Below are 20,338 nucleotides of genomic sequence, written 5' to 3'. Positions count from 1 at the left end.
AACACAAACAGTGTCATCACAGCAGTCCATTTGCAAAAGAGCCGGAGGAGAGATTAATGCTCCACCACCAGGTGAACAGATTAATTGATTCCGTACCACTTCCCTTCACCAAAACCTTTTCACTGGGTGACATTTATACAAACAACAAAATACAAAAATGTTGTTGCAAGAACATGAGTGCTATCTGACCTTATAAAACCCGGGGAGAGAAGGCGGAAAAAAAGAAGAAGAAGAAGAAAAAAAAAAACATGGCAGTTGTGGTTGTTGTGAAAGTGATGTGTACTCAGGGTTGACAGAGGGGCATCTGCTATTACACACCACAATTACTGAGATCCCAGAGCTCCAATGAGAACCTCCATAAATGGACTGTGTGTGTGGAGAAAGACACACAGAGAGGGACCCCTGAGATTGCAAATGCTCCAATGCTGAGGCTCAGCCAATTATGAGCTCTCAATGGCTTAGGTCTGCTATCAATGGCCAGTCATATGCAGTTACTTCTGCCAGTAACCAGCATGAAACGCATCAACGGCACCATCATACTGTGTAATACTGACAAATAAAAGACAACAATATTTACTCACAGTACGTTACTTAATAAAACGCTGTATAACAAAGCGAGAGTGTAATTCTTCAAAGCACCTCGACAAATAATCAATTCTGCTCTAGTCAACTCATTGCGGTTCAACGCAATTTGAGTTGTTATAACAGGATCCAGCCGATAGCTTCCACCGTCCCCCTGGCATTGGAGAACGCCAATTCCAATCATCACTGAGATGCTGTAGTGGAATCGCCTAATAATGCTGCTCTATTGAAACTGACAGGGCAAACGAAAACTCAGAGCAAGCTGTATTATTTTGCAAACTTATCAGCGACTGAAAGTTATATTTCTGTGGAGGTGGATAAACATAAATCCTTGTGGGATGACTGGATTAGAGGTACATTTCTTCCACTTTCACACATGCATTGGCCTCACCAGTCTTAGGACAAAATAAAGTGCATCACTGCAACATTTTTAAATATCAATATTGTTTTTCTATTGATGGAAATGCAATCTCCTTTTCCAGTGAGAGATTTCCAACAATAGATTTCGCAAAACTTATAAAGAATATTTTTAGTTTTTAGCGATGATAATGCAAGAAGTAAACATTCAGTGACAAGCATTACAAGCACTTTCCATGAATCGAGTACTGAAACTCTTTAAAAAATATGCAGTTGTCATTTGTCAGAAAATATCCATGCAAATGTATAATTTATATGAGAGATTTCATTTTCAGTTTATTGTAACCTTGTTACCAAAAGAGGACAATAAATCAATAAACATTAAAGGTATAGGGAAGGCAATTTGTTTTATAAACACTTTTGGTAACACTTTAGTATAGGGAACACATATAAACTATTAACTACAACTTAATAAACTCCTAATTTACTGCTTATTAATAGTTAGTAAGGTAGTTGTTAAGTTTAGGTATTTGGTAGGATTAAGAATGAAGAATAAGGTAATGCAGAATTAGGCATTAATATGTGCTTAATAAGTACTAATAAACAGCCAATATATAGTAATATGCATGCTTATAAGCAACTAGTTAAAAGACACTAAAATAAAGTGTTACCACACTTTTTGTTATGCTGGTTGAAACTCTCTTCACATCCTGATATCAATCAATAATAGAAGTGGTCTAAATATTAAAACATGCACATATATCTTATCAATCAATAATAGAAGTGGTCTAAATATTAAAACATGCACATATATCTTATGTGGAAGTCTCAGGACCAAAAAATGCTTGTCTGATCGTTGCGTTTGGTCCGAATGATGATACAATATTCTACCTGTCTGTCAACATTCTTATACCTCTGCGCACCTTGCTTGCGCAGACATCACACGTCATCAGTGCGAAATTGCCTACCCTACTTTTAAATAAACAAGTTATTCAGACAAAATTAAGGGTAACGGAGTTGATAGTTTAGTCAAAATCAAGCTGTCATTCAAAAGCAACAAGCACATTTTATTAAAGTTAAATATCCTATAAATCAGGGGTGTCCAAAGTCCGGCCCACGGGCCAAATGCGGCCCGCAGCTTGTGTATTAAAGGTGCCCTAGACCTTTTTTTTAAATTATGTAATGTAAGTCTAAGGTGTCCCCTGAATGTGTCTGAAGTTTCAGCTCAAAATACCCCATAGATTTTTTTTAATTCATTTTTTTAACTGCGTATTTTGGGGCATCATTATAAATGAGCCGATTCAGGGCTACTGGCCCTTTAATTCTCGTGCTCCACGCCCACGGAGCTCACGCTTGCCTTCAACAGTGCATAAACAAAGTTTACACAGCTAATATAACCCTCAAATGGATCTTTACAAAGTGTTCGTCATGTATGCGGCATGCATGCGTCGGATTATGTGAGTATTGTATACTGTTATATTGTTTACATTTGATTCTGAAAGAATTTAAGGCTGTGCTCCGTGGCTAACGGCTAATGCTACACTGTTGGAGAGATTTATAAAGAATGAAGTTGTGTTTATGCATTATACAGACTGCAAGTATTTAATAATGAAAATAGCGACGGCTCTTGTCTCCGTGAATACAGTAATAAACAATGGTAACTTTAACCACATTTAACAGTACATTAGCAACATGCTAACGAAACATTTAGAAAGACAATTTACAAATATCACTAAAAATATCATGTTATCATGGATCATGTCAGTTATTATTGCTCCATCTGCCATTTTTCGCTATTGTTCTTGCTTGCTTACCTAGTCTGTTGATTCACCTGTGCAGATCCAGACGTTACTGGCTGCCCTTGTCTAATGCCTTTCATAATATTGGGAACATAGGCTGGCATATGCAAATATTGGAGGCGTACACCCCGACTGTTACGTAACAGTCGGTGTTATGTTGAGATTCGCCTGTTCTTCTGAGGTCTTTTAAACAAATGAGATTTATATAAGGAGGAAACAATGGAGTTTGCGACTCACTGTATGTCATTTCCATGTACTGAACTCTTGTTATTTGACTATGCCAAGATACATTCAATTTTTCATTCGAGGGCACCTTTAAAATACATTATATGTAGCCCTCCACGCATAATTTACAAATCGTCCAGTTTCACAATGTCAACACAAGGTGGCAGTACTAGATTTTAGGCCAGGGAAACATTAGCTGTGTCTCGTTTCATTTAATTTCGAAGGCTGCATCCTCAAGAGGACGAATCCTGTCAAGGATGCGGTATATGGAGTATCCTTAACCAGAATTAAACGAGACGTAGTACACACAGGCAGGAAAGGAAACAGGATGTATATCGTTGCTATGCCAACGCGTTCACGGTAGCCTCTTTGCGCTCCCAGCAAATGAATGAAAATTACTAATACATTTGTAAAATAATTTGAATGTGTTTACTTGTTTTATTTTGGTTAATGCTTGAAGAGCTGGCTTATGAATATATCTATTACAGAGACAAAGGAGGAGGATATTAAGAAGAACAAAGTTTAAAACAAAAACAAGCTTGAAACTACTTACATTTAAACACCACATTTTCACTTGTACATGTATAGGCTATCTGCCGACGCTGACAATTAAAAAAAAAAATCAAATAAATGACGGTTGTTAACAGCGACGCAAAGAATTGTGGGCTATCTGCTGCTGCACATACACCTCATGCATCCTCCGAATTTGTGTGAAACAAGGACGCATTCGGAGAGTCCTACTTACTTTTGTGAAATGATACAGCCTTGATGACGTGTGCAACTTCCGAATGCGACCTCCAGAGGACGCAACCTTCGAAATGAGACACAGTTATTAACTCGCCAAAAGCGGAACAAAACAGCGCTACTTGTGCGTACTGCGCAGAGCGCCACTCACAAGCTCACACGTGTTTACTTGCTGAGTCGATCACACGAAAACTAAACAGCCAGTGAGAAGTGTTCGAGTTTAGTACAAGCTGCAAATCTCTCTGTGATTTAATTTAGTTTAAAGCCATTTGAAACAGCGCTTACTTAATCAATAACACTAACGTGCAAATCAAGAGAAACATTGAGCCGATCCAGTTAGAATACTTTTAAATCAACAATTCAACAACTTTTATCATGGATTTACTGTGGTAACACTAAAGGCCTTTGCACACTGAGTCCGAAATTTTCGCATGCATTTTTTCGTATTCGCAAACCTAAAAAATCGTCATGCACAAAGACCTTGCACACTGCGTCCGATGCGTATTAAAGGGATAGTTCACCCAAAAATGAAAATTTGATGTTTATCTGCTTACCCCCAGAGCATCCAAGATGTAGGTGACTTTGTTTCTTCAGTAGAACACAAATGATGATTTTGAACTCCAACCGTTGCTGTCTGTCAGTCAAATAATGCTAGTGGATGGGAACTTCTACTATAAGAGTAAATAAAACTTGCTTAGACAAGTCCAAATTAAACCCTGCAGCTCATGACTACACATTGATGTCCTAAGACACGAAACGATCAGTTTGTGCGAGAAACCGAACAGTATTTATATCATTTTTTACCTCTAATACACCACTATGTCCAACGGCATTCATCACTCGATTCGTTTGGTCTGATCGCGCTCTGACAGCGGCAATGATGTCTCACGCATATACTTCAATGAGAGCGAGACATCACTGCCGCTGTCAGAGCGCGATCAGACCAAACGAATCGAGTGATGAAACGAATCGAGTGATGAATGCCGTTGGACATAGTGGTGTATTAGAGGTAAAAAAATGATATAAATACTGTTCGGTTTCTCGCACAAACCGATCGTTTCGTGTCTTAGGACATCAATGTGTAGTCATGAGCTGCAGGGTTTATTTTGGATTTGTCTGGGCATGTTTTTTTTACTCTTATAGATGAAGATCCCATTGCCATGCATTATACGAATGACAGATCACAACTGTTGGAGTTAAAAATCATCATTTGTGTTCTACTGAAGAAACGACGTCACCCACATCTTAGATGCCCTGGGGGTAAGCAGATAAACATCAAATTTTCATTTTTGGGTGAACTATCCCTTTAATGAATGCGTTGCGAAAAAAAAATCGCAAAACAAATCGCAAAACAATACAAAATGAAGTCTTCAAGCAGTGAGCACGATTAGTTGTCTCCTCTCTTCTTAAAAAGAGAAAAAGAAAGAGGGAATATTGGGTCCATTCAATCCCGAGATTGCATAGAGAGAAAGGAGAGTTCACCTCATCAAGGAGCTGCGGGATTATCCGAGCGTTTCAAATATTACTTCAGGATGTCAGTAGCTCTGTTTGATGCTTTACTATTGGCATACTCTGTCTTTATATTCTGTATCTTTGTATTCCGCACGTTGTTTGTCATTCAGTGCTGATGTTTTGTGCTGTAGGCAACGTGGATCAACTTGTCAGATGGCATTCTGGATTTTTGCGTTCGCGTACGGTGGCTCTGAATTGTCAAAACGTCTCTCAAAATGCGTGCCACAGATGCGAAAAACGCAGAAAATCGAACATGATCCGAATATTTTTTTGACGGACGAAAGTTTCGGAGGCAGTGTGCAAACGTGATTGACATAACGTGAGGTCGAATTTATTTTTTAACGTGCGAAAATTTCGCATGCGAATTTCGGACTCAAGCCGCCTTTCCACTGCACACGACATTCGCATCCGATTGTCGCATTTTGCCCCCTAGCGGCAGTCGCACGAAACTTTGAAATTGGTAGTGAAGCAACCCTTACCCTCGGCTTATTCCAATCCAGCAACCACCATGGTAAACTGAACGATTTTAATGAATGTAACGTTAATGCATGTATGAATATATCCATAAAGCAAATTACCCTCAATACATACTCATACCCAAATAAAAACATACTAATATATTTTATAGAGCTAATCAACATAAAAATTGGTTTAATAATCATAAAATATCTTTTTTTTTTTTTTTTTTTTTTTTTTTACATAATTATTAATAACCACCATTTTAAAGAAATAGTGTTTACATAACGTTAAAGTGTTAAAATATTGGTAATTCTAACTTCGCGCTCATCGTTTTGATTAGAATACATCATATCCGGTCGGCCGGTTGCATACGGTCTAGCCGCAGAAGTTCAAATATTTTAACGCATCCGAAGCTCAAATCGGATCCGAAATTTCCGCATTCGCATATGATCGGAACTCCACGCAGCCCCCGTACTACTCTCCATTGGAAATGAATGACTTCCGGTCCAACGGCTGTCGTTTGTCGTGTGCAGTGGAAAGGCGGCTTCAGTGTGCAATGACCTTAACTGTAACCGTGGTATTTTGTCAGAAATGTTGGTTAATATCTCGTTTTATTACATTTTTAATATAGACATGTATTAAATTAACTATTTTTGTCATAAACTTGCAGTTTTGTGCATTTGTATTTAAATTAAATGTGTTTATAGACTAAATACCATAAAGCCATTCTAGATATAGAAACAATATTTTTACTTTTTACCATGAAGTGAGGTGCCATGTGTGGTTTTACCTGTGGTGATCTAAATAGAGTACTTGTTAATTTAAATAAGAAGAGAGTTCTAACTCAGTAATACTATTTAAATTTCACCTTTTAAAAATGAGGTTGTTAAAAGTTTTATAGATACTGTTTGTGTATTAAATTTACATCTGTGTCCTATCTCAAGCTACTCTACTATCATCTCAAGCTTTTGTCAAATCTGTCATGTTTCCAAGAAACAAAACATGTAATTATATATATATAAATAATAGAATAGAAAAATAACAGGCCCCCTTTTAAAAAAGTTTGGACACCCCTGCTATAAATTATAGAAACATAATTTGCTTGATCTTTTTTTTTTCTTATATTAGCCTAACAGGGTTGAATGAGCTTGCCGAATACACTTAAAAAAATGGAATGTGATTGTTTACTTTCCATCATATCATAGAACTAAAAGATAGATTTTAAGGAATGTTACATTTATAAAAACCATGCATTTACACACAAAATATTGAAAACTAGTTCAAAAGTGGAGCTGACTTTGTCAGGAAGCATTGCACCTGGATATCCTGTGCCAACTGAAAGACTGATAGAGCGGACGCTTTCATACCTGCAATGTAAATGCAAACACTGCTCTTTATCATATTTCAGCTTGAATGGATGATTACCAAACAGTATTACACTTGCTGCGATACTGTTGTAGGTGTACTATAGGTGTATTATATAACAAACACCGGCGTTACCTTCATCAAAGTCTCATTAACGCCCTCTCGCTTCGGCTAAAATCAAAGCAAATGTTTGCCATCTGGGAAACTGCAGTTTGCGAGCAGGTTGGTGCAGTTAGAGCACAACACAGAACTAATAAGAAGAATATGAGGTTTGTTTCGCAGATCCTAGATCATTATGAAGTCGTAGAAAAGAGCTGTTGTTTCTCAGACCCCCCGAGAGGCTGTCGCCAAGGCAGAAATCTCTGCATCCCGCTAACAAGAGATGAGAAGAAAGTCAAGCCAAAAAGACTTCAAAGACATAAATAAGGTTCACAGCGACTTACATGCTGTTAGCAGCCTTATTACTCATTGTGACACAACTAGCAAGATGTTTTAGGTGACACCAGCTGGGATTTGTTTTTCTTTTATTAAATAGAAATAATGGATGCTGTATACAAACTCTGCTTTAGACTTCACATAAGTCTGCTGTTCTTTGCTAACAGTGTGCAGTTTCTTGACATGTTGCAGACTGGCTTGATCAGCAATTGAATTAAGATCAATTTCAATCAGCGAGAAGAGGAATGAAACGAAATTTGCAAATCACATTGAGGGCAAGTGTTTTTCATCGTTACCTCTTAGCGTCTAATATGCTAGTTTGCATCTTAATGTATAGCCATCTGTTTCGCTGAAGTAGCATTCATAAATGAAGATTTAAGTCATTCTAAATGGCATGGGAAGGGTCATTATTATTGTACACATATAATTACCAGTTGTAATAGTATTTGGACATTTTAAATCACACTTTAAATGTCTGAAAGTCTTTGCATTAAACAGATTTTTTTTGAGTGGATGAATGAAGTGATTTCACCTCATGTTCACACAGTTGTCCTATAGGTGTAGTTGATCGTATTAACGTGTGCTTGTGCAACTTTTCTCTGAAATAAATGCTGATTGCTTAGATATTTTATTTAATTACATTTTAAAATGTGATGCAAGCATTCAAATCCTTTTTGGCACCACTTTTTGGCTTAGGGCATCCAAATAACTGGGAGTCAGAACCACTTGAAAAAATGTATTGGGATAACAGGCACATGCTGACAAATGGTTGGAGTGTGATTAATCAGAGATGAATCACACTATGATTAATCTCTGATTTCTGAAGACAAATATGATGTCATAACACACAAACTGTCCAGTCTAGTCCTATAAATGCCTGTACTGAGACAAAACCCCACATTGGATTTAAAGGATTATTCGTCCATCTCTATCCTTGTAAATCTCTTGCAATTTCTAGAATCAGTCCCCTTCTCACCTGTAGACTCAGTCTGCAGTGAGTGGAGGGCCAATGCTATTAAGACACACTATTGTTGCTGTGAATGACTTTCCCCTTTACCTTCAATGGATCCATTTAGAGTCTGTAAAGGTGTGCTCTCCCTCTATATGAGATTGCAATAGACCTGATGTCCTGTAGTCAGGGACAGTTCACACAAAATTACAATTCTGACATTATTTACTCACCCTCATGTCATTCCAGACATGCACGCTGCTGCTTCAGTGTGAATTTTTGAAGAATCTGCATGCAGTTCTTTTCATATACCTGTGTCGTATATTGAAGTTACCATAGTAGGAAATGAAGAGAATCTTCCAATAGATTTGACTATTTTTTAAGAAAGAAAACTTGCAGTTGTCATGTTTTTGCACTTCAAATCGAAAAAAAAAAAGCTTTTTTAAAGAAGTAAAATGGATTATAAGATTGAGTAAAATTAAAGGTTTAGTTCACTCACATTTCTGTCTCCCCCCAACACGATCACATGAGAATGCGTATCAATAGTACGAGTTTGTAATCTCGTAGAATATATACGCCAAAATGAGTTTTGGCGTGCTTATGGTACGTGGTTTTTCGCGTGTATATGATACGCTCTTGGGTAGGATGGGGGTGGGGGAGTGGGGGTTTCGTACGTATAGTACGCCATAAAGTGCGTATCATATGCACGCGAAAAACTGCGTACCATAAGCACGCCAAAACTCATTTTGGCGTATATATTCTACGAGATTACAAACTCGTACTATTGATACGCATTTTCGTGTGATTGGGCTCCTCCCCCTCATGTCGTTCCAAACCCGTAAGACCTTTGTTCATCTTTGGAACACAAATTAAATGTTGATGAAATCCGAGAGGTTTTTTATTTTTTATCCCTCCATAGAAAGCAACATAATTACCACATTCAAGGTCCACAAAAATAGTAAAAACATCGTTAAAATAGTCAATGTGACTGCAGTGGTTCAACCTAAATGTTATGAAGCAATGAGAACAATCTCCTACGCTGTTTACGCTGTAGACGCAGTGCAGCACTTCCATGTTCAATGTCAGAATGCCGGCTCATTATTGGCTGGCTCTTGCGTTAGCATCACACGCATACGTCGTGCTGCTCACGTGAACAGTGTCAGACAATACTGAGCCGGCGTTCTTGTGTAGAACCTGGAAGTGCTGCACTGCGTCTACAGTGTTAACAGCATAGGAGAATGACAGTAGAGAGAGACGAAATTGTAGAATAAAATCGTTATTTTTGTTTTGTGTTTTTGCACAAAAAGTATTCTCATCACTTAACATTAAGGTTGAACCACTGCAGTCGCGGTGACTATTTTAATGATGTCTTTAGTACCTTTCTGGACCTTGAATGTGGTAATTACATTGCTTTCTGGGGGATTAAAAAAAAAAACCCTCTTGGATTACATCAAAAATATCTTAATTTGTGTTCCGAAGATGAACAAAGGTCTTATGGATGTGGAACGACATGAGGGTGAGTCATTAATGACAGAAATTAAATTTTTTGGGTGAACTAACCCTTTAAGTAACTAGTATTAATGTACTTACAATACTTAAGAGTTAGGGTAAGATTAGGGTTTGGTTTAGGGTTATTTGCATGTAATTATGCATAATTTACAGTTATTACCATTGTCACTACATGTAACAATGGCACTGCAAAATAATGTTATTGTAAAGTAATCTGTTCTTAAATATGATGCTGATGTAAAAATACTATTCAGAGCTCACTTAACCAATGCCAAACTGGCAAAAATCTTCCGAGACAAGAGTGCTGCCTGCAACCGTTGCAAGCAGTCACCTGCCAACCATCTGCATATGTTTTGGACGTGTCCACAGCTAGTAACGTTTTGGACCAATGTATTTGAGACACTTAAAAAAAGCTCTCAACACTAATATTGACCCTGACCCATTCATAGCCCTTTTTGGGGTCTCCCCTAGGCCTGATCTGGTGGCCCGAGATCGTAAAGTTATTGCTTTTACTACTATGTGTGTATGTATGTGTAATATATATATATATATATATATATATATATATATATATATATATACACACACACACACACACACACACACACACACACACGTATCATTTTTCATGTTTACTTTTTTTTTTTTTTTTTTTTCTTTGACATTGATTTTGGGGAGGGGGATCATGTAAGGGGTTAATAATGGACAACATTTCATAGTTTACTGTTTTCATGATGTCCTATTCTGTACTGTCCCTAAAAACCAATAAAAAAAGATTGGGAGTAAATATGATGCTGATAATAAAAACACTAGAAGATAAAAACAATGATGAAAAACGTTTTCCAGTGACTGTTCACAGTGTTATTGTTTTACATAGATGTGCAGGAGGCGTAACTAATTTAGGCTCAGTAGTCAAACTTTAGTAGTATAATCTTTAAAAAAAAACATCAGGTTGTAAATATGACATTGTGAATTAAAAAAACAAACAAACCTTAGTTTTTGCACTAACCAGGACCTATTTGCTTTCAAGTATCAAAATCCTCTTTTTGTCTTCAATGTAAGTGAACAGCAGTGGGGTTTTGAATGACATCAGGGTGAGCAAATGATGACAGAATTTCATTTTTTTTGGTGTGAAATATCGGTTTAAATCAACAATTTGCTCAAGAAAATGTCAAAAAGTATTAAAAAGTGATTTTTAATCCAGATAGTGTAACTTTACAGGCTCTGCTGTAATCTAGCAAAGCTACATGACATGATGAAATCCTGCCATCGCCTTGAGCCACAAAGCGCTCTCTCTTCTCCCTCAGACCTGGTTCTGTCTCTCTCTGGAATGGAGATGATTCCACGTGACATCTGTGCTCCTCTCTGCCTGTACCTCGAGATCCATCCTATCTGAGCAGAGGGTGACTTTGAGCCTTGGCAGTGTGACAACCCTGGTGCTGAGCTCCTGCTCAGGCAATCAAAAACCAGGCATCATATAGAGGGAGGAAAAAAGAAAAAAAGCTACAACTCAAGGTCAGCATCTGCAGAGTGTGTCACTGAGATTGCCACTGGGCGGTGAGGTCAGGGTGCGGGCATGAGACAGCTTGAGAAAGAAGCGTCAGGAAGCGTGCTATACCTCGGAGATGTTCTTCCTGTAGGCTGCCTCGGTCAAAGTTCAGCTGAATAAAAGCACAATGCAAAAGCGTGACAGAGCTGGAGAATGCCAAGGATAATAAGGAGATGGGAAAGCGTGAGCCTCCACTGGTTTTCTTGAACTCGCTCTGAAGCAAAAGTAAACTTTAAAGGCCCGTGTTTTAGCAGCCCTCTCAATGCATTTAGAAATAAAATGAGCTTATATAAGTATCTGTGGGAACATATCCAACACTCTTTGTTGTGGCATACAGCACAAAGACTGTGTGCGTACAGTAGAAAACTATTTGATCACGTAATATATGAATATTTGCGTCTTTATTATGTAGCCGTTACGTTCACTGGCCTAAAGAACACACCAAGGACACTGAGAATAGCTGAATTGTTAAAGACAGTTTAGGAATATTTGATGTAAATTTTTTGTGCGGAAAAAAGATGGAAGATGTTGAATCTCAAATATTAATGTCACAAGCATCTTGTAAGATACACATACCACATTTTCCAGATGAGATTCTCCGAGTTTTCAAATCGATTCAGTTCCCGGTGCTGTGTAGATCACTGACGACAGCAAAATAGATGTCTTTTCAGTCATGCTTTAAGAAGTTTGACTTTATCTTCAAAAAATGTTCATGTAATGTAACAGAAAAAAATAACACCACCAAAACCAACATTACTTTGAACATTAATATCTTTTCTTTTTTATTAAGACAAGAACTCTCCATTTTTTTTTTTTTTTTTTTGTAAAAATGTCTAATATGAACAAATACAAAATGTGTATGGGAATGTGGATATCATTTTTCTTCATTAATACACAGTAACATTGCCCAAGTACAGCAGAAAGACAAAAAAATAACCAACCTAAAAACAATGAATGATAAACGTTCAAAACTTTCCAACCTATCTGGAACCACAGCGAGAAACATGTCAACTTTGAATTCCAATTAGTAACTGTTTTCCCCAACACACTCTCATGGCAATTCGTAACTATTTTATGTTTTAGTTAACTGGGGGTGAATTCGTATAACCTCACTTCGTTTGTTTTCATATGATCTGCTTACGCCCCACTGAGCGAGAGTTTTAAACTATCATGCTTAGTTTTTGTTTCTTCTTCAAAAACTTGTAAAATAATTACGTTTTCTCATGAGATCGTGTTTGTCCTCTCTGTGTGAAAGTAGGTCTAAAGAAAGATAATACTCAAAATACCGTGTACATTACATACACGTTTTACAGTGCACAAAATAAACGACAACAAAACAAAAAAACAAAACATGTAGTTCAAATGTAAAATTCTCTATTTGATTTGAAATCCAGCTTGATTTATATTTCCACTTTCTTAATCGGGGGCCGTAACTTTGCATTCTACCTGAGATGCAAACATACTGTTTATTGTACGTGAACCTGAGACAGGGATTAAATAAAACTGTCAAGTTCAAATGAAAGAAATCAAGTTCCATCATTAACACTGTTGCACTATCAAATCAATGAAAACAACAAACAACAACAACAGAAACGACAAAATTGAAACCAAACCCAATTCACATCGCAAAACGCGTTGTTATATTTGGACACTTTCAATAAACCTTTTTCGACTTGCTGTACAAGAAACAGATGACTGGCGTAACCGTGTCTTCCAATCGACGTCTATCTGAACTCCTCAAACGCCTAGTAGAGTGGATTAAACCACATTAATCACATTTAAAACAGGTCTAACATAACAAGTTGAACAAAATGTACATCGGCCCAGTCTAAATACCACAAATTAGTATACTGATGTCATGTCTCTCACATATGCAAAAGAGAAGAAGGGATGTCTGAAATCCTGTTCGGAAGCTGCCAGACCAAAGCTAAATGATGCTCACTAGTTAAGCACAAGCCACACAACTGTATATCTCAACTGCAACGGTAACCATCAAGCTGCAAGACATTCCCTCTGATTTGTATTCTACGTAAAAACGAACGCGTCCAAAGTGTTTCTCATGGTTAATGAACAACGTCTCAGTGAATGCTTGTGTCTGTCTTTCTTTTTTTCTTTTTTTGAATAAGAAAATAAAGCAAACAAGAGTGTGTTTTCCCCCTCAACCTCGCCGTTTTATTTACACACTGAGGTTGGTTTCAGCAGGGTCTAAACTATGGCATCTAAATTCACTTACACTACAGCGAGAGTCATGAGGAAATGAGAAGAAATACTTCTCTTTAGGAAAAGTACTTAACCACCTTACATTATGTACCCTTAACGGGTGCTACGTTTGTAGCTAGGCTTCAGTGAAATGTCTAATGTGTTCACAGGAGCGAAGAGAGCGTGATACTTGAGCGTGTCGGCAGAGCTTTTTGGTTAGCGTCATGTGTTGACAACGACTGTAAATATAGGGGAAAATCCACATATGCGGCTAATTACATCATTGACTGTTTTCTTAAAATATTTGGAATGTTATTAAAAGCTTTTTTCTTAACAGTATCGGTAATAAAGACTGTTTCACTCTCCATTCAAACTAACCTCATTTTAAGCCCAGGACTATTATGTATAAGCAGGAACCTGGAGGAGCAACTCACAGCAGTTATAAACAATAAAACACACATTGTTTACACTTCAAGTGGAAATTATTTCGCCGTGGTGCTTTTTCGCACCATGGAGTCTAGGATATTTGGGCAGTTTATATTCATGTACTAATATCACTAGGATAAGCTAGCTGCAATTGCCACGGTTTCCTCTGAGGAAGAACAAACAGGCAATTAACTTGACAGGCAATCATATACCATTACACACTTGTTGGACTGCTTAACATCAATGTCACATCCTCACTGACTCACCTACAAACGAGATATACAAATGCAGATGTTTTTTTGTTTTTGTTTTTTTTTGGCTGTTAAAATGTATTTTAAGGTAGTAAAGTTATAGTAATCAAATCATTTCCAAATCGTCCCTCTCTGTACATCTACAAACATGATGGTTGTGGCGCTTCCTTCCTTGAGTCTAGCTAAACAGACTCGAAAACCAGAAAACGTCTCGCTTTGACACAAGTTTAGGTAGTTATTTACGTGTGCTAGAGGCTCACCTTCAGCAGCCCTGCGTGGAAAATTACAGCATAAGCAAGAACACAAAACGTAAGCCACAGCATTTAGACCTTTTTCAGTGACAGCGACTCTTTCGTCATTATGGCATGTGCGTTTCTGGATGAAAATGCAGACAAAACCTCTAAAAAAGACATCATTATATTGAAACAATAAATAACTGCAAGGGCTTTCGGCTGTGTCTGTCTAGGCAGAATGAGACGATAAGCCTCCGTAGGTGCAGAGAAGCAGGAACCGTTCGTCTGCACCTCTGCCCATTTCGAACTTCAAATGTACTGGCACATATAGTATAATTGAAAAAGAAAAAAAAAAGTAAATGAAGTAAACTTAGGATAAAAGCAGACTGCCGCAATCCTGTCAAAATGAAACGGGTGCAACTTGCAGGATCACTTCTTCACTGGTCTCATCAAATTGTTGGGGGACTGGAAGGATGGAAGCTGCTTGTACTTCCCTTCATGATGCTGATGACCTGGGTTTGAGTAAATCAAAATGTTGTCATGTGACTAGGCCTGCTCTTAGTACAGAGGATATGGTGTATTGAAGGAGATGCCCACAGTGTAGGGGAATGTTTTGAGGTGTGCATTCATGTACCTTCATAGGAAAGCCGACAGCATGTTGATAATCGGAGATGATGATGGTGTGTGTGTGTGTGTGTGTGTGTGTGTTTCAGGAGGGGGGCTTTAGAGGTGTGACATGATCAATGCCGTTTAAAGCATGACTAAGAAAAAAAATTCAGAACAAGGCACAGAATTCTCTGCAAATGGTCGAGAAATGAACGAAAAATACCAGCAGTTGGGGAGGTGCTGTGTGGTGCCGCTTTCTACACTCATATCTGGCAACGTCTGGTATCCCGCCCACCCCGAAACCCCACCCCTGACCCCGATCCCGCTGTATAACACAAATACCTACATCTTCTCAGCTGCCCGTGTAGCATTCTACGTCATTCAATCCCCAGGAAAGAAAATCAAACAAACGGACAAATCAACAAAAACTCTGTAATCTCAGTTCCCCCATGCCCCACCCCCTCCCACCCAAAAAACAAAACAAAAGAAAATATTAAGAGCAACAGAGGCCTCGGGACTCAGATATAGTATTCCTTCTTCTCGTCCGAGTTGTTGTGGCCCCCTTCGGCATTGATGATGGCTGTGTCGGCGTCCGCCGCGTCGTCTGCCCCCTTGGCTTCGTGTGTGAAGTAGGTGCCTGTGTGGGTTTCAAAGAAAAGCGTGTTGATAAAAGCAATATCTCCAGCACCTCAGGGCCTCTGATTGATGCAATTGTGGGGTTTTAAAAAGAGATTAAAGACCATCTGGAGCAGCTTCTCTAATTTAGAGTGAGGGTCGATTCAAGGGACTTTACCTGCCCATAAATAAGGCATTCGTTTCACCACGCTGCACTTGGTTGCGTTATACTGTCTTTCATGTGTGAGAACAACAGGTAATATGCTCCCAAACTAATACCCCATGATGGAGACACTTTGATTACAGCACGGCAAATGAAACCTGACTCTCTAGATCGAGCGCTATTAGATAAAACAAACAAGAAAGAGACGAAAACTGAGTCTGACACGTACTCGGAAGAATAAAGCTGTTATTTGTGGCTAATAATTCAGGAAATTTCCATAACACCCTCTCCAGGTTTGGGTTCGGTTTGACTTTGCACTTTAGAATTAACCTTGGAAAGTGTTACAAGGTGGTGGGAATAAGCGATCCACTTCAAACTTCATTTCCGAGTGGGATTATTTCCATCCTCTCAGTCTGTGGCGTGATAATGAAGGCAGTAGCCCTGATGAAAAGCGGAGATGCTGCGCCCACTTTATATTACAGAACACAACAGCGCGGTGCACTCAGAGGGATAGTGGCCTTAATGTGGTCGTAACCACGGGACGATTCAAAGCACCTGCAGAGCTTCCACAGCAGAATGACTTTCCAGAATCTTATCCAAAATAATTAGAAAGTCTATTGACCTTGGAAATGTGCCGAAAGACAGTCTGGGGGCTGAATTACCTTTGTGTCTTGCAAAGTATCGTCCCAAAACGATGAGAAGACACAACATGGCGAAGACCACGACGGCAACTACGCCTCCAATAACCGCATGGTCCAGCGATCTCTGTGCTTCTGTTCCTGCTTGTGAATCTGAGGGAAAGAGCCAAGAGATGATGTGTTACTTGCAACAGCCTCAATAAACAGAAAACTGAAAGTGCATATGAAGCCTTTATATAATGTATAATGCATTATAATAACATCTTATATTATCGTTCAAAAGTCGATAAGAGTCGATAAGATGTTTTCGTAAATGACTTCTATAGGCTAAAGTGGCAAGTATTTAGTGACCTCCCCTTACACTTGAGCAATAGCAGGAACCTAGCTCTATTAAACCTAAATGGAACGAAAAAGGACTGCAAAGCCAAGAAAACTTTCAAAATCTGATGAGAAGTTTCTCAGAGTTTCTTCTTTGAGAAACTGGCAGAAGTCCAGGAGTTCACACTAAATACTGATTTTTACTTAAAGAAGCCATTTTGTTCTGATTTTACCTTTACATTTTGTGTACATATTTCCTGTTTTTTCTGTTTGTATCGTAATAAAGACCAATAAATAAATATGCATGGTCATTAAAACTTTGCTAAAACAACAAAGCTGGTGGTGGTCTAAGACTTCTGCAGAGTAATATATCTCTGAAATCCACCTCTCTGGAATAAGACGTCCAAACTATAGAAAAGCACCAAACAAGCAGAAGTGATGCAAACAGATAGTGTGAGAGTGAAAAGAGTTTAAACATTTACGAGTCTGACAGAGGAGCTCTGAAGACACGGGCCTTGTTTATATTCTTCTGTCAACTACAGTCCTGACTATAACTCAAACGAATCTGGCACAAACTGTGAACTGAAGCCAGAGCTAAAGAAATATACTTTGCCCTCTAGACTAAAAGTGTGAATCACAAGCAATTTTTAACAAAGATTTATTCCATTCCACCCAGAGAACAAGGCAGGCCTCTGAGGCTGTGCGCGTAATGATATGTGAAGTTTATTGATCAAGTGTAGGGATCCATGACAACCCAATGTTAATGCTGGTTTCTGGACTTGATTGGTTCTTCACAGAGCAAAGGAGGAGCAAAATTTTTCATCAATATCTCACACTCGGCACGGAAATTAAAGAGTTTGAAGAGAAGTACTGAGAGAAAATAGACAGGAGACATCGCTCTAGAGCCGGCCAGTGAAAGACGTGAAAGATCTCCATGTCACTAAAACCATTATTTATTTGCGCAACACTTTTCTGTTTAGATCAAGGGGAGTTCCTTTAACTACGGGATCATTTGGCCTCGTAGACTTTTAGAAATTATCATTTTTGTCTTTTTTCCTGATAATATCAAACATTTCCACCACACTTCAACTTTAATAGCATTCTGTTGTAGAAGTGACATTTTTAACATCAAATGTTAATTTCATAGTTAGCATCTTAAATACACACAATTACATGTTTTTACACTTAGAATTTGCATAATTTGACAATCACACCTTGACTGGAAATGACACAAAAATATTTTGTTCACATCTTATATTTACATTCCCCCCCCCCACACATCACAAGTCTCATACCACTGTCATGCGAGGTGAAAATAACTTTTATAAAAAATATTTTTGTGTGAAAATGATTTAGCGATTTAGCAATCATATTTTTTGAAAAAAAACTGACAAATCATTTTCACACAATAAACATTGAAATGGTTTGTTTATGTCACTCTTTGTTCAGATTTTTATCATTTTAAATATTAAATGATTGATATTTAAATATTGAAAGTCTGGGTCTGGAAAGAGAGTAAAACAATAAAATCTATACATAAAAGCAATTAACATAACAGAAAAACATGAAATCCGAACAGGGAGGAGAACATCTGAACTCTCTGCTACATCTCCCAGTCCATGTACTGTTTTATCAGTCCGCAGGCTCATCCCCACTCCAAACATCTCACTCGATAAAAAACGCGATGAGAAGGGAAAGGAAGCGAGCGGAAGGATGTCTCGACTGAGCAATCCGATGCTTGGTAATCCAGTCACGAGGAGTTGATCAGCCTTCCCGTGTTTACCCACGGCAATCTCCCGCTCTCATCTGTGGCCTGAGCCCGAGAGCCGAGGGGATTTCCTGGGGGAGTTCAAAAAACAAAAACGGCAGGCCACAACTTATTAGAGGATAACGAAAAGCGAGAAAGCACAGAGCGGTGTGCTTGTACAACATCCCACCCAATCTCACCTCATAAACAACTCCTGTGTGAGAAGGGTGGGGGTGGGATGTAGGGATGACGCTGCCAACCCCAACAAAACATGACTTGATAAACCTAATAGGCTAGTTTGACTTCAGATTTCCTTCTCTCTCTTTTTTTTTTTTTTTTTTTCTCGGAGGGAAGGCAGATTCAATTAAAGCCAGAGGGAATCTGCTTGACACCTAATTCACGCTTGTCAAAAGGAAGGGAGGGGTCTAAAGACGTGCTTTAACACACATTCCTATTAAGATGTTAATGTGTACTGGACGGAGGGATAAACAGACCAGGAATGGCAGAGATTGCTCTTTCTCTTGAACCTCTTTCCCAATCCACTTTGCTACAAGATACCATTGCTAGTTTGTCCACAAACGCAGATGGGCTTGGTGCCTGCTTGGGTCATTCTCTCACTGAATGAATTTGATAGGAATTAACATAACTCAACAAATGGAGTGAGGACAGGGACAGGACTGTCTGTTCCCATCCAGCTTCAAGTGATTTTAATGTCCTCTTTCTCCTTTCCACCCTCTACAGCCTGAAGATAAATGAAGGGGTGTGCAGAGCTCAGCCACAGCGATGAGAAAGTAGATTGAGGCTCGCGATCACGCCACGTTCAGAGGTGCGCTGGTGTGTCGGGCCGCCCTTAACACAATGACTGAACCGTAATTCAATAAGAGTCCACTGTGAACCAACAGTTTGGCTAATGTGTAATTTGAGAAGCAGATGGTTTAGAAATGAGTAATTCTCAAGCAACCTCCTCTAATCTCAGCAGCCATTTTGCCTCCGGAATATTCAGTAATTCCAAGAAATTGCCATCTTAATGAAACCCTAGAAATTTGCTCTCATCTCAATTTGACTAGACGGAGTCATATAATTACACGTATTGCGTGGTGCTTATGGAAGAATCATTACCATAAACAGTATTCCTGTTTAACGTTTATGACTGCAGAATAAGAGACTGGAATACCCAATTACCCAGTCAGATAAGCGAAGGCAGTGAGGGAGTGAGTGAAGGAATGATTAACTGAAGCTAGATGGAAAGCATATGAACATTCTCCAGAAAGTGGCAAAAGCGAGCGCCATCGGGCACTGATAAAAGCCGACTTTGATCTGATCCAAACGAACTAAGTCTGAGATGGGGTCCAATTTTTGTGCATTGCCATTTGTGGGAAGCTCATCCAAGGTCAGCACTAAAGGATAACTTCAATTTGGAGTGTGCCGTCGCATCGTACTGCACCTCCAGCTACAATGAATCGCTAGTCGGGTCTGACACTCATCCAAGAGTCCACAGTCTCCAGTTTCTAAAATATCTCTCCTGTGGTGAAGGAGGATTGCTGTGAGCTCTCAGGGTTCACACCTCAGGCTGCTGGAGGTGGTGTTGAGGAATAAGAGATAGGAGAGAGAGAGAAAGAGAGAAAGGGAAAGAGCTTCATCAGTCTCAAGACGATGC

General features: G+C 38.8%; 1 protein-coding gene across 4 annotated transcripts in view; it reads right to left on the bottom strand.

Annotated features, from left to right (window-relative positions):
* Positions 1-12,238: 12,238 nt before the first annotated feature.
* cadm1a (cell adhesion molecule 1a) overlaps positions 12,239-20,338 on the bottom strand; it is a 308,628-nt gene continuing 300,528 nt past the window's right edge. For all 4 annotated transcript variants that reach the window (XM_048165550.1, XM_048165552.1, XM_048165553.1 and 1 more), the window contains 2 exons: positions 16,641-16,769; positions 12,239-15,837 (listed from right to left, as the gene is read on the bottom strand). In XM_048165550.1, the coding sequence (XP_048021507.1) occupies positions 15,719-15,837; positions 16,641-16,769 (248 nt within the window). In that variant the 3' untranslated portion in view covers positions 12,239-15,718. The remainder of the gene's footprint in view (positions 15,838-16,640; positions 16,770-20,338) is intronic.

Source organism: Megalobrama amblycephala, linkage group LG18 (assembly GCF_018812025.1).
Source record: "Megalobrama amblycephala isolate DHTTF-2021 linkage group LG18, ASM1881202v1, whole genome shotgun sequence".
Lineage (NCBI taxonomy): Eukaryota > Metazoa > Chordata > Actinopteri > Cypriniformes > Xenocyprididae > Megalobrama > Megalobrama amblycephala.
The sequence above is the reverse complement of the archived record's forward strand: the minus strand, read 5'-3'. Positions and strand labels throughout refer to the sequence as shown.